This window comes from Haplochromis burtoni, unplaced genomic scaffold (genome assembly GCF_018398535.1).
Source record: "Haplochromis burtoni strain Fernald_Lab_line unplaced genomic scaffold, NCSU_Asbu1 Contig_209, whole genome shotgun sequence".
Classification (NCBI taxonomy): Eukaryota; Metazoa; Chordata; class Actinopteri; order Cichliformes; family Cichlidae; genus Haplochromis; species Haplochromis burtoni.
In genome coordinates, this window is record NW_024582570.1 from 255081 (window position 1) to 265544 (window position 10464).

Genomic DNA, 10464 nt, shown 5'->3' on the forward strand with positions numbered 1-10464 from the left:
AATGTCAATGCAAAAGTTGCACTTTTAAAACCTGCTTAATCATTGAAAAGAATCTATTTGTAAGGGGACTCAAAGGAGAAGGAAAAAGTGGGGAACATCCAAAAGCACCTTTACTCTCTGGACATTTTGCAATTAGACTGAGGTTCGCCAGCAGATCAACGCTAGGATAATCCTGGGACTGGATAGCGTGGCTACTAGTATATGGACCTAAACAAGGAGAGGTAAGAACCAATAGGAGTCAGGCTGACAAATGAGTGTGTCAATGTGAGTTACAGGGAAGCAAGACAAGAAGGAAAAGAAGGAGGAGATGGCAGAAAAGGAGATACAGAAGAGAGGGGGAATGAAGCTGCGCAGACAACATGCTGGAGAAGAATAGGGAGGAGGGGTGGCTTGTGGTTGGTGCACTGGTTTGTGACGTCAGCAGCTTGTTGGATTGAGGAGCTGTGTCCTGCTGATTTTAATCCTAACTCATTAGGGAACCAAGAGCAAGTGCCTGAGCAAGCCCTCTGGGGAAACAGAGAAAGTGACAAGAGAAGCAAGGACTTCCATCAAGGGAGATAAGTGGAGCTACTTCACAGCTTGAGAGACAGAAGAGGAGAGAAATCAAGTATTTTACTTGTTACTGCTCAGTCTCATGCCTGAGTTTCTTCATTTCTCATTACTCTGTCTGTCCTAACCTTCTCCACACGCAATCTGTAACGTGCGTCCTGTCCAAGCATGTCTACAAACGGAATTAACAAAGCTTTGAAGCTGCAGTTTGGCCTCATCAACTATGAGAACCGCTACCTGACGGCTGAGGCTTTTGGATTCAAGGTAAACGCCTCGGCTACTAGCATGAAGAAGAAACAGATCTGGACCTTAGAGCAGGATGAGCAAGATGGGCAAGTAGTCTTCCTCCGCAGCCACCTGGGACGCTATCTGGCCTCTGACAAAGATGGTAAGATCATATGTGGGGCAGAGATGCGTGATCCTGAATGCCGTTTTCTTATCGTGCCCCAAGCTGACGGACGCTGGGCTCTGCAATCAGAACCTTTTCAACGTTACTTTGGAGGCTCGGCAGACTATTTGTCCTGCTTTGCCCAAATCATTGGGGAACAAGAGCTGTGGGCCGTCCATTTGGCTTTACATCCACAGGCCAGCCTTCTCAGTGTGGCACGTAAGCGCTATGCTCATCTCTCTGCTTCAGATGGAGAGATATCTGTGGACAGCAACATTCCCTGGGGAGTGGACTCCCTCGTCACCTTGGTATACCTCGATGGCAAGTACAGCCTGAAGACCTGTGACAGCCGTTTCCTCAGCAACGACGGCAAACTTGTGAAGGAGAATACCAATGCAACTAGCTTCACTCTAGAGCTAAAATCTGGCAAGCTGGCCTTTAAGGACTGTGACGGGAAATACCTGGCCCCGGTGGGACCCACAGGAACGTTGCGGTCAGGCCGATGCTCCAAGCCTGGAAAAGACGAGCTGTTCGATCTGGAAGAGAGTCATCCACAAGTAGTTTTTCAAGCTGCAAATAAAAGATTTGTTTCAGTCAAGCAAGGTAATTTGGATCCAATGCAGTGTAATACAAATAAGTATGTTCTTCGTGTCATTACAGCTCTGCTTTTTTAAATGATGAACGGAAGGCTATACTTACAGTATACTATTCTTAACTGAGTATCAGATTCAAAATCATTAAAGAGGGGATAGCTTTAATGAGCGACAGTCTGAGAGGGTAAACAATTCGATTTAAGCATTTGCAAAGACATAAAATCTTTAGGTAAACATTCATGCATTAATTGTAACAAGCAGACACCAAAAAGAGCAGAGACATGTGAGATAAACAGCTAGAATAAGTACACGCCAAAGGAAAGAACAAGTTCTATTTCTGATTATATGCAATAATATTTTTATCCAAGTACATTTGATTTCTGATAAGTAGTCTCTTTGCAGCATTATGCCTCTCTTTAAATCAGCAGGGACTTTGCAAAGTAATTCAAGAACTGAGCTATAATGGCTACGTTGATTGTTTTCTAGGTGTAGCTATTGGGGTTATCTGAGAGTTCAGCCAAAGCAAAACAGTTCAAACCAGCAGAATTGAGGTCATGACTTGTCTTCTGAGTAGAACATTGCCTCTGTCTATGATAATGAACTTCACTTGGTCTAGGTTTACAAAAATACATCTTTATAGCTATATTGTAGTAACCAGAAAAAAAGCAATGAGTTATCTTTTATCAGTTAGGAATATAAAGCTCTGCCCCTTTTGCCTGGATGTTGGAATGGTTGATGGCAACTGTGAAGGCAGTTGCAGTAATGGGCTTTGTCATTTCCACTGTGTCCATTGAAGATTAAGTAGTTTGCAAATGACTCCAGGAGAGATCTGTGCCCCAGTGGTGTCAATTACCATCAATGGACTTTAAGCCTTACAGCTACACGCTCTTTACCTTTTACCTTTCTCCACATTATGTGGATCTATAGTTAACTACTGTGACAGTGAGGTGTTAGCAGCTATAGCCAGGCCTTAGCAGACAGCTCAAGCACATGATCTTCTTTCAGGCTGGTTGATGTGATCTGCTCTGCCCAGTAATATTATGCAGATGAAGCAGGACAAGGAGAAGATAGTTTTTTCTTCTTCCAAGTTTTTCTCAAGCTTTAAGAGTCAATTAAAACAATAATTCAAACAACTATCACTGTAGGACAACTCTGTTGTTAAATTACCTCTATAGTGAAAAGTGGGAAGGGGATTCTCAGACTAATGTTGGGCTGCAGACATTATGCAAGAATAATATTCTGCATTAAAAGAGATTACTATGAGGGAAATCTTTCAGCAACCTGACAGTTCATCTACATAACAGAAAGTTAAGACTAATTTTCGCCAGTACTGTTTTGCCTTGTGGCAGCTCCACGTTTCTTTAAGGAACAAGGCTCTGAAAGCTGCTTACTGGACCCTGCCGTGCAGATTTGCATTTCACCACTCAGGGAATTACAGCAAGCGAATGAACAGGAAGGGTGGAGGGGTGACTGAGGGGGATTAGGGTTGTAACGGGATTAAGAGAGAGGTTAAAGGATATTTCTGTGGCATCTAATTTGAACTACAGCAGACACAGTTCAGTTATACCTGTCTGTGTTACCACCAGAGTTTATGTGACATGCGGATTAGGGGCTGAAACAATAGACTCACTGCAAGTGAGGCACCTGTGGTTAGAGAACAGGAGAAAAACAGGTCACGTGAGATGAGGTCATGAAATTTGTTTAAGAAAGCAAATGCTGGATATTGGCTGAATAGCTGCAGTGCCGGGAAACTGATTTCTTAGTCAAACCGTATTGAGACCTTAGGGTCTGAAAGACTGATAGATGGATTATATGGTTCACTGGTAGGGAAGAAAGGCAAAAGCATGCAACTTACCTTAGAAATTCAACAAATGCAAATCTTAAAAAATTCTGCAGTGGCAGGGGTACCCGGACCTGGGATATAGAGTATGTTTGGGGAGTGTGAATGTGTGTACAGTGTCTATTTGTGTCTGTCTCCATGTCGGGTGAGTGCTGAGTATTTATTTATGTATATGGGGGTGGGCATGCACGTTTGCGTCTGCGTGCGCCTGTTCGTCTGTGTCTATATGTCAGCTTGGGTCTTAGACTCTACCTCTCTGGGAACATCTCAGGCTCTCCGAGGTATGGAGGCCTATCTCCCCTCACCACACTCCCTGCCAGTGGCTGATGCCCTCAGACGTTGGTGTGTTGGTGGTTCTTGGTGTCTGGGGCTGGGCGCTCATGTATGTGCCGACTCACTCCTGGTGGCCGATTGGCGGGGCCTGGCACCTGTGGCCCAGCTGGGCCCCTTCCGGAGGGTGGGGTGCCCTCAGGCCTCTGGGCTTGAGGCCCGGTCCTCTCTGGCACAGCTGGCTGTCGGCAGAGCCTGCAGGCACATCACTGCAACCCCCTCTGGCCTCTGCTCCGTGGCTACTGGGTGACCTCTCGTTTGGGGCTCTACATCTTTCTTGGCTGCTACCTCAAAGCACATTGTGCGCTGTCAATCTTGCATACTGCACAATAACATGTAATACTTAGTATGTACTGTTATCTACTGTTAGCTAGTTTATTGTGATGGTGTTGTATTTATTATGTTGCTCTTTTTTGTTTGTTTTCCCTTCTGTGTTTTCTTATCTCCATACAGGTGATCCAGGTGTTTTGTTTGTTTTTATTTTTTTTCTTCCCCCCTTTCTCACCATCTCTTCTCCCCTCTATTTTTCTTTCTCTCCCTCTCTTTCTTTCATTCTTTCTCCCTGTCCTATCCCCCAGTCATGTCTGTCCCCTCTGTAACAACCGAAAATCAAATCAAATAAATACATAATTATAATAAAGGTCAATCAAATGGACCAATATGGCAAGGCCATGATGATCCAATTGGTAAAGGGAATCCGCTTGGCATCTTTCTTGGCCTGCAGACAACAATTCTGATGGCTAAAGATCCAAACAGGACAGAGAAAAAAATTAATTAAAAAAAAAAAATTCTGCAGTGTACCTATTACTCAAAACCAACCAGGCATCAAAAAGACTACAAGGCACATAAGATTCATACTTGAGACTTGTTGTGAGTGTAACATTTAGAATAGGGTAAATGCAAATGTAATATTCATTTTAGCACATATTATTCAACTTGTCCTGTTATCACACATGCCTTGATTAGCAGAGCTGATATATAACAGACTAGAGCAAGCTGGAGTCTTGAAGCAGATGGTAGCATGCACTGGAGTCAACAGCGACAGAAACACTTTTGTTGCTAAAACCTTTGGAGCAACTAAAACGATTGTGGATTACCGTTATGCACAAACAATCTGTTTGGCAATGCTATAGCTTGAGTATCTATCACTCAATAAAAAGCAAAGGGCATTCCGACCAGTAAACCATATAAACCAATAAAAAAAATGATAATAAAAAATCCATTTAACCAAGACACACTTATCAATGTTATCTCTTCCTCCCTTTATTACTAGGAGTGAGTATTTCAGCCAATCAGGACGTGGAGACAGACATGGAGACCTTTCAGATGGAGATAGATAAGGAAAGCAAAAAGTCTATGTTCAGAACCAATGGCGGATCCTACTGGACATTAGTGACTCATGGAGAGATCCAATCCACTGCCACAGAGGTGTAAGTAGCTATTAAAGCTGTGCAGGAGCTATGTATAACCTGTATACTAACGTGAAGAAACAATAAACAGTATCCATGTTACGCTAGACACGTCTTTGCACTGTGTGCTGCAGACATATCTACTGAAATTAGCATGCTAACTACACTGTTTCATCCAATTAAATCATAGCCTCACAGGCCACTGTGAGGTGCTATCGCTTCAAGTTTAACAAACTAGTCTATACATAAGATGGAACATGTGACTTGATATATATTCCTCTCAATAATTTTAGAACATATGAAGTCTGATTAATGACAATCTGTTCTTTTTGAGTAGTATGGTGTGAAGTATGGCAAAATCAGTTTTATAGCACCTTAAAAGAAGCATTAGAGAGATACAGAAAACTAGAAAATATTACAACATACAATGCTACAAACATATACTGGACTGAAAATGTTTTTCAGACCAGAATAAGACAAACTGTCCACATATAGAGAAAATTCAGGACTTGCACTACTCTGTTACTACTCTGCTAAAAATCACACAAAGAATATTCTAGACAGAGTGAAAAAAAAAAACCCTGATTATTCAGTCCAAAAAGACATACTATAACACTTGGGACAATGTCCTGTGGGGGGAGACAAAAGTAAAAAGTTTTGTCACAAATCCCCAATAATTGGGAAGACAAAAAAACAACACTACACCCAAACAGCAAAACATCATAGCCTGGGGCTGTTTTCCTGCTTCCGTGTCATGCAATCAATGTGTGAACAATAAATTCAAAATTTTACAAGAGAATGTCAGGATAACAAGTCCATGATCTGAAGATTAGAAAAGTGTTTGGTGAAAACAGCAACAAAATAACTAAACCCAAGTGAAAAAGGCCTGAAGACGGGTATTCGATCAAAAAACTTCTGAATTACTGATGAAATGAAGCGTTGATATGTAGGTATCATCCAAAATATGCTATTGATTCAATTCAATTTTATTTATATAGAGACAAATCAGTACAATAGTTTCCTCAAGACGAAGGAATGTGGGAAGGAAAAACTCTTTTAACAAGAAAGTGGTTCTGCTGGAAGAAACAGCAGGCTCAGGGAGGGGCAGCCATCTGCTGTAACTGGCTGGCGTTGAGTGGAGGAAAAAAGGATACAGAAACACAGTTGTTGTGCAAGTCACAACTAAAGTGTGTTCTTCGAGTTACTAAATTCAAGAGTTCTCAAGTGTGCACTTTGTGTGTTTAAGAATTGAATTTAACTCTAAAATGTTACCATTCCTGATGAGTTGTTATTTTAATTAGATTGGGTTTGTTCACAATTGTAACTTAGTTGTAGACACAGGTTATCCTCCCACTGGTTTGGTTGTTAGTGCAGTTGTTATTATTGGTATTATCAATCCAAACTGTTGCCTTTTATAAATCCTGACCAAGTGGTTTTTGTCCTTAAATCTAAGCACAAGAAAATCACAGTTAACGGTGAAACTTAACTGCCTCAAGGAAGATTTGCCTCTAGTTGTGGAAAACACTCCAGTGTGTCATTTCAGAACTTCTTGTGGTTTTCAAAATGCATTTCATAGGTAATCAATGTCGAAATCCTGGTAAGTCTATATCTCACGTCTGATTCTCCTTCTGCCTGTTTATGTCTTTTACCCAGTGAGGTCAACACAATGTTTGATATTGAATGGAGGGGACAAAGAGTAGCGCTCAAAGCAAGCAATGGAAAGTACGTGTGTACAAAGAAGAACGGGCAGCTCTCCGCAGTCAGCGATACAGTGGGTACGTGCCTTTAAGCAAGATGCTGGAGAGTCAGCTGTGTCTATTTGAAATTCCCACCACGTATTTATCCTTCGTTTCAGCTGATGATGAGTTGCTCCTGATGAAACTCATCAACCGCCCTATGCTGATCCTTCGTGGAGAAAATGGCTTTGTGTGTCACCACAAGAACTCCAACACTCTAGATGCGAATCGATCCGTCTATGACATCTTCACACTGATTTTCAACGACGGCGCCTACAATATAAAAAGTCAGTGTGTCCACAACATATTACATTTTAATGAGTACACTTGCATTTTGTTGCCATGTAATAGCTATTAATTGTATTATTAATGGATGTGTATTCTTCTGTAGGTGTGAATGGAAAGTTCTGGTATGTCTCTAGCAGTGGCCTGGTGTGCTCAGATGGAGAAAAGTCAGAGAATTTTTTCCTTGAGTTCCTGGAGCATGGACGTGTCGCCATCAAGGGCTCCAATGACAAGTACCTTCGTGGAGACCAGGGAGGCACACTTATGTGTGATGGCAAATCTGTCGATGCATCTTCTCTCTGGGAGTACTGATTCCCTTCAATGTGGGTCTTCAGTGATGGCCTATAATGCAAGGGCAGGATGTGCTTTTACCAGGTCATATGAAGCAGACTGACTGGAAAATATTTTCCTGCCTTTTTTGTTTTGTTTTGTTTTGTTTTCCTTTTTTTTTTTTTGGCTTGATTTTTTTCTTTTGAAATTGGGAAGAAGTGAACACTTTAGAAAGATATGTTTCTTTGATGTTTTGTCTTTCAAAAATGCCAACATCAAACGACACATACTGTGTGAAAAATGTGTCATTTTTTGTAATTTCACAAATGGGGAGACAAGAGATGTTATCACGGTTCTTTCAGTCAGGCTTTGTTCAATATGCAACCTTATATCTTTGAGGACAGCCATACCAACCGGTCACAACAAAGGGTGTTACTGCCAAGAATGTAAGCACCTCTCACTGTTTGCTGTTACTTTGACAGCTTTTCTGCTTAACCTACCCAGAGAGTTTGTTAATAGATAGCAACAAAAATCATCTTCTGTTGAAGCTGAAGTTTAATAGGTTACATATCCAAAAGTAAAAAAACAAAAACACAGATAATAACAAGTCAGTGTCATTATCCCTGGATCCTTAGGCTTAATTAAAAAAAACATTTACCTATGTATAGAAACACATTTGGTTTGGTTTATGTACAGTGCTATACAGCTAGCATTGTCCATGTTTATGAAAGCCTGACTTGTAAAACCTCTCGGCATTTGCGTAGAGCTTTTAAATGATTTCGAGTTAGGCTCTGACTTTAACACATTCAACAAGAATAGTTCATTGATTGAATCATTCTAATGAAAGGTGATGCACCACTGACTTTAAAAACAGCACATAGTTGGTACCACTATCGCTTTCATTTGTCTTAATGAAATATTTATTGATTTTATTTTTAAAAAATGATAGACCTTAAAATAAGTGGACAGGCTGAAAATGGAAATGCAAAGAACACCAAAACTAGGCTCACTGCAAACATTGAGACATATACAATATGTGCTACACAAAGAAGAAGTTCAGGCATCTTTAGGAATAAAGAACGTCGGCAGAAAAATTATTTATGATTTATTCACATCAGGGAATAGTGAGAAAGAAGTCGGAGGAGATTTAAAGTATCGGATGGATCTTTCTAATGTATCTCATGTAAACTCAGAAGTGCTTCTCTGGTGATCTGCCTAGGGGCCTTAATCTACACTGGACTGTATATCCAGTTATGTCCTGTTTTCAAGTTGAGAGGCTGGTAGCCACATAAGAAAATATAATGGATTTTGACAACAGATGTTTTTGAAAAACACTGCAAAGATTGATTTCCAGGATGCTTGTTTTCCATCCATTTGCTCAAACTTAGATGAGAATATTTAATCATCTAGAGTAAAGGTGCATGCACTTTGCTTGCCTAGTGGTTGCTGGTTAGACCCAGCTCCTGCAAACTCCTTCAGAAATCTTTATAGTTGTTGGAAAACATGTTGTTCCACCTTTGCGTCCAGTCATTGTGTATAGAAAGGCCAGCAACACCCCACTGAAACCGATTGATCTTCTTAATTAACTTTGGATACAACAGCAAGTTAGTACGTTTAATAAATCAGTAGAATCTTCCTAAAACCTACCTACCCGGTGCTGCTTATGAAGCACTAATAATTGGCTTGAAGTTGACCCTTAGCTGCAAAATCCTTTTCTTTTTTTGGGAAACTCTTCATATTATGACTAAAATCTCTCACAGGACACACTAAAATGATTACAACAAATCGCTAAGGGTACAAGCTGCCCAGAGTTAATTAGAACAGATGTTGTTGTGCACTAAAGAGGACAACCAAAAAATGTAAACAATTAATTCTGTAGATTTTTGTTGGATATTTCCCAGAAGGAAATAAAATCTACCATAGTTTCAGCAGAATGTCTAAACGAGTGGTTTTGTGTTGTGTGCAATCTGGATTAGTTTTAGTTATAAAAAAGTTTGGTTACCTATACATCCTGTAACAGCTCTATAGAGAACCTCTGGCCATATTTTAGAATGTATCTAATATATGTATATATAGACATCGTTTTACGATCTTTGCTTTATGATGATGATTTTTGACAAATGTTGACAATAAAAACTTATAATATCACTGTTGTCTTTGAGATTTACAGCTGTGGGTCAGGCTTAAAGGACGTGTGTGAAATTTTTGTGAGCTGATCATCGGTTGGCGTAGAGCTCCTGAGTCCTAATCCTAACCGTAAAAATCTGCCACATCATTGTAATGTATCAGAAGCCAACATTATGCCATCTGACTTTTATGATTACTAATTCATTGTGCGGGGAACTCCAACAAAGAAGTGTGGTGAGCTGTGATTAAAACGTGAAATGACTTCAGTTTAACATTTACCATCAGTGATGATTTCAGATCTGCTTCCAGTAGCATGAAGTAGAGGGATAACCAGTGCCGCTGGCACTGTCAATATTTTGTTACATCTGGAAGCCCAGATGTTGCAGTGATGCCAGCTGCCTGTGTCTGATTGTTAGGGCTAAATAATATTTCAGCAAATATTACTTTCAAATAAAAAGCATTACAGTTTAAATACAGTTGTATTAAGTTTGCTAATTGCTATACTTAATTTACGTGCAATATCTCCTTGATCCTGCTGTAATAAGTCATTTTTCTACTAAGAAGAGGATTTTCCCATTCACCACACTGGATGGCACTGTGTACCTCACTTAGTTCTTTCTATGCAGCAATAATCAGTGAAAATACCATATCCTGCTGCAACAAGCACAAACACCTGGTAGTAAAACAGCACTCTGACATGACCTTCATTAATCATTTTAAGAAACACAGGTTTTAGAGTGGGCTCAGCTGGCATTTACAGATCATTCTCAAGAAAAAGGCGTGTTTTCGCCACAGCCACATTTTCAGGTTACTAGTTGCCATCCTTCTGTCATCTCTTAGCGATTTCAAATATTTATGGTCCACAGCAAAATAATTTTTTCCTGAGAATTTCAGTTCTCTCCTGGTCTGACTCGAGGAAGAAAATTGCACAGACAGA

General features: G+C 40.3%; 1 protein-coding gene across 1 annotated transcript; it reads left to right on the plus strand.

The window, feature by feature from the left end:
• Positions 1-407: 407 nt before the first annotated feature.
• On the plus strand, positions 408-9951 carry fscn2a (fascin actin-bundling protein 2a, retinal). The gene is made up of 5 exons (XM_005936160.2): positions 408-1540; positions 4974-5130; positions 6763-6884; positions 6965-7132; positions 7237-9951. Exons 1-5 carry the CDS (start codon positions 718-720, stop codon positions 7440-7442), a joined length of 1476 nt encoding a protein of 491 aa, XP_005936222.1. The 5' UTR covers positions 408-717; the 3' UTR covers positions 7443-9951.
• Positions 9952-10464: the final 513 nt, after the last annotated feature.

Excerpts from the sequence above, each read along its gene's own strand:
- fscn2a (XM_005936160.2), top strand. The coding sequence starts at position 718 with ATGTCTACAAACGGAATTAACAAAGCTTTGAAGCTGCAGTTTGGCCTC. Across the intron at positions 1,541-4,973 it reads ATTTGTTTCAGTCAAGCAAG|GAGTGAGTATTTCAGCCAAT; the intron begins GTAATTTGGATC and ends CTTTATTACTAG. Across the intron at positions 6,885-6,964 it reads CGCAGTCAGCGATACAGTGG|CTGATGATGAGTTGCTCCTG; the intron begins GTACGTGCCTTT and ends CCTTCGTTTCAG.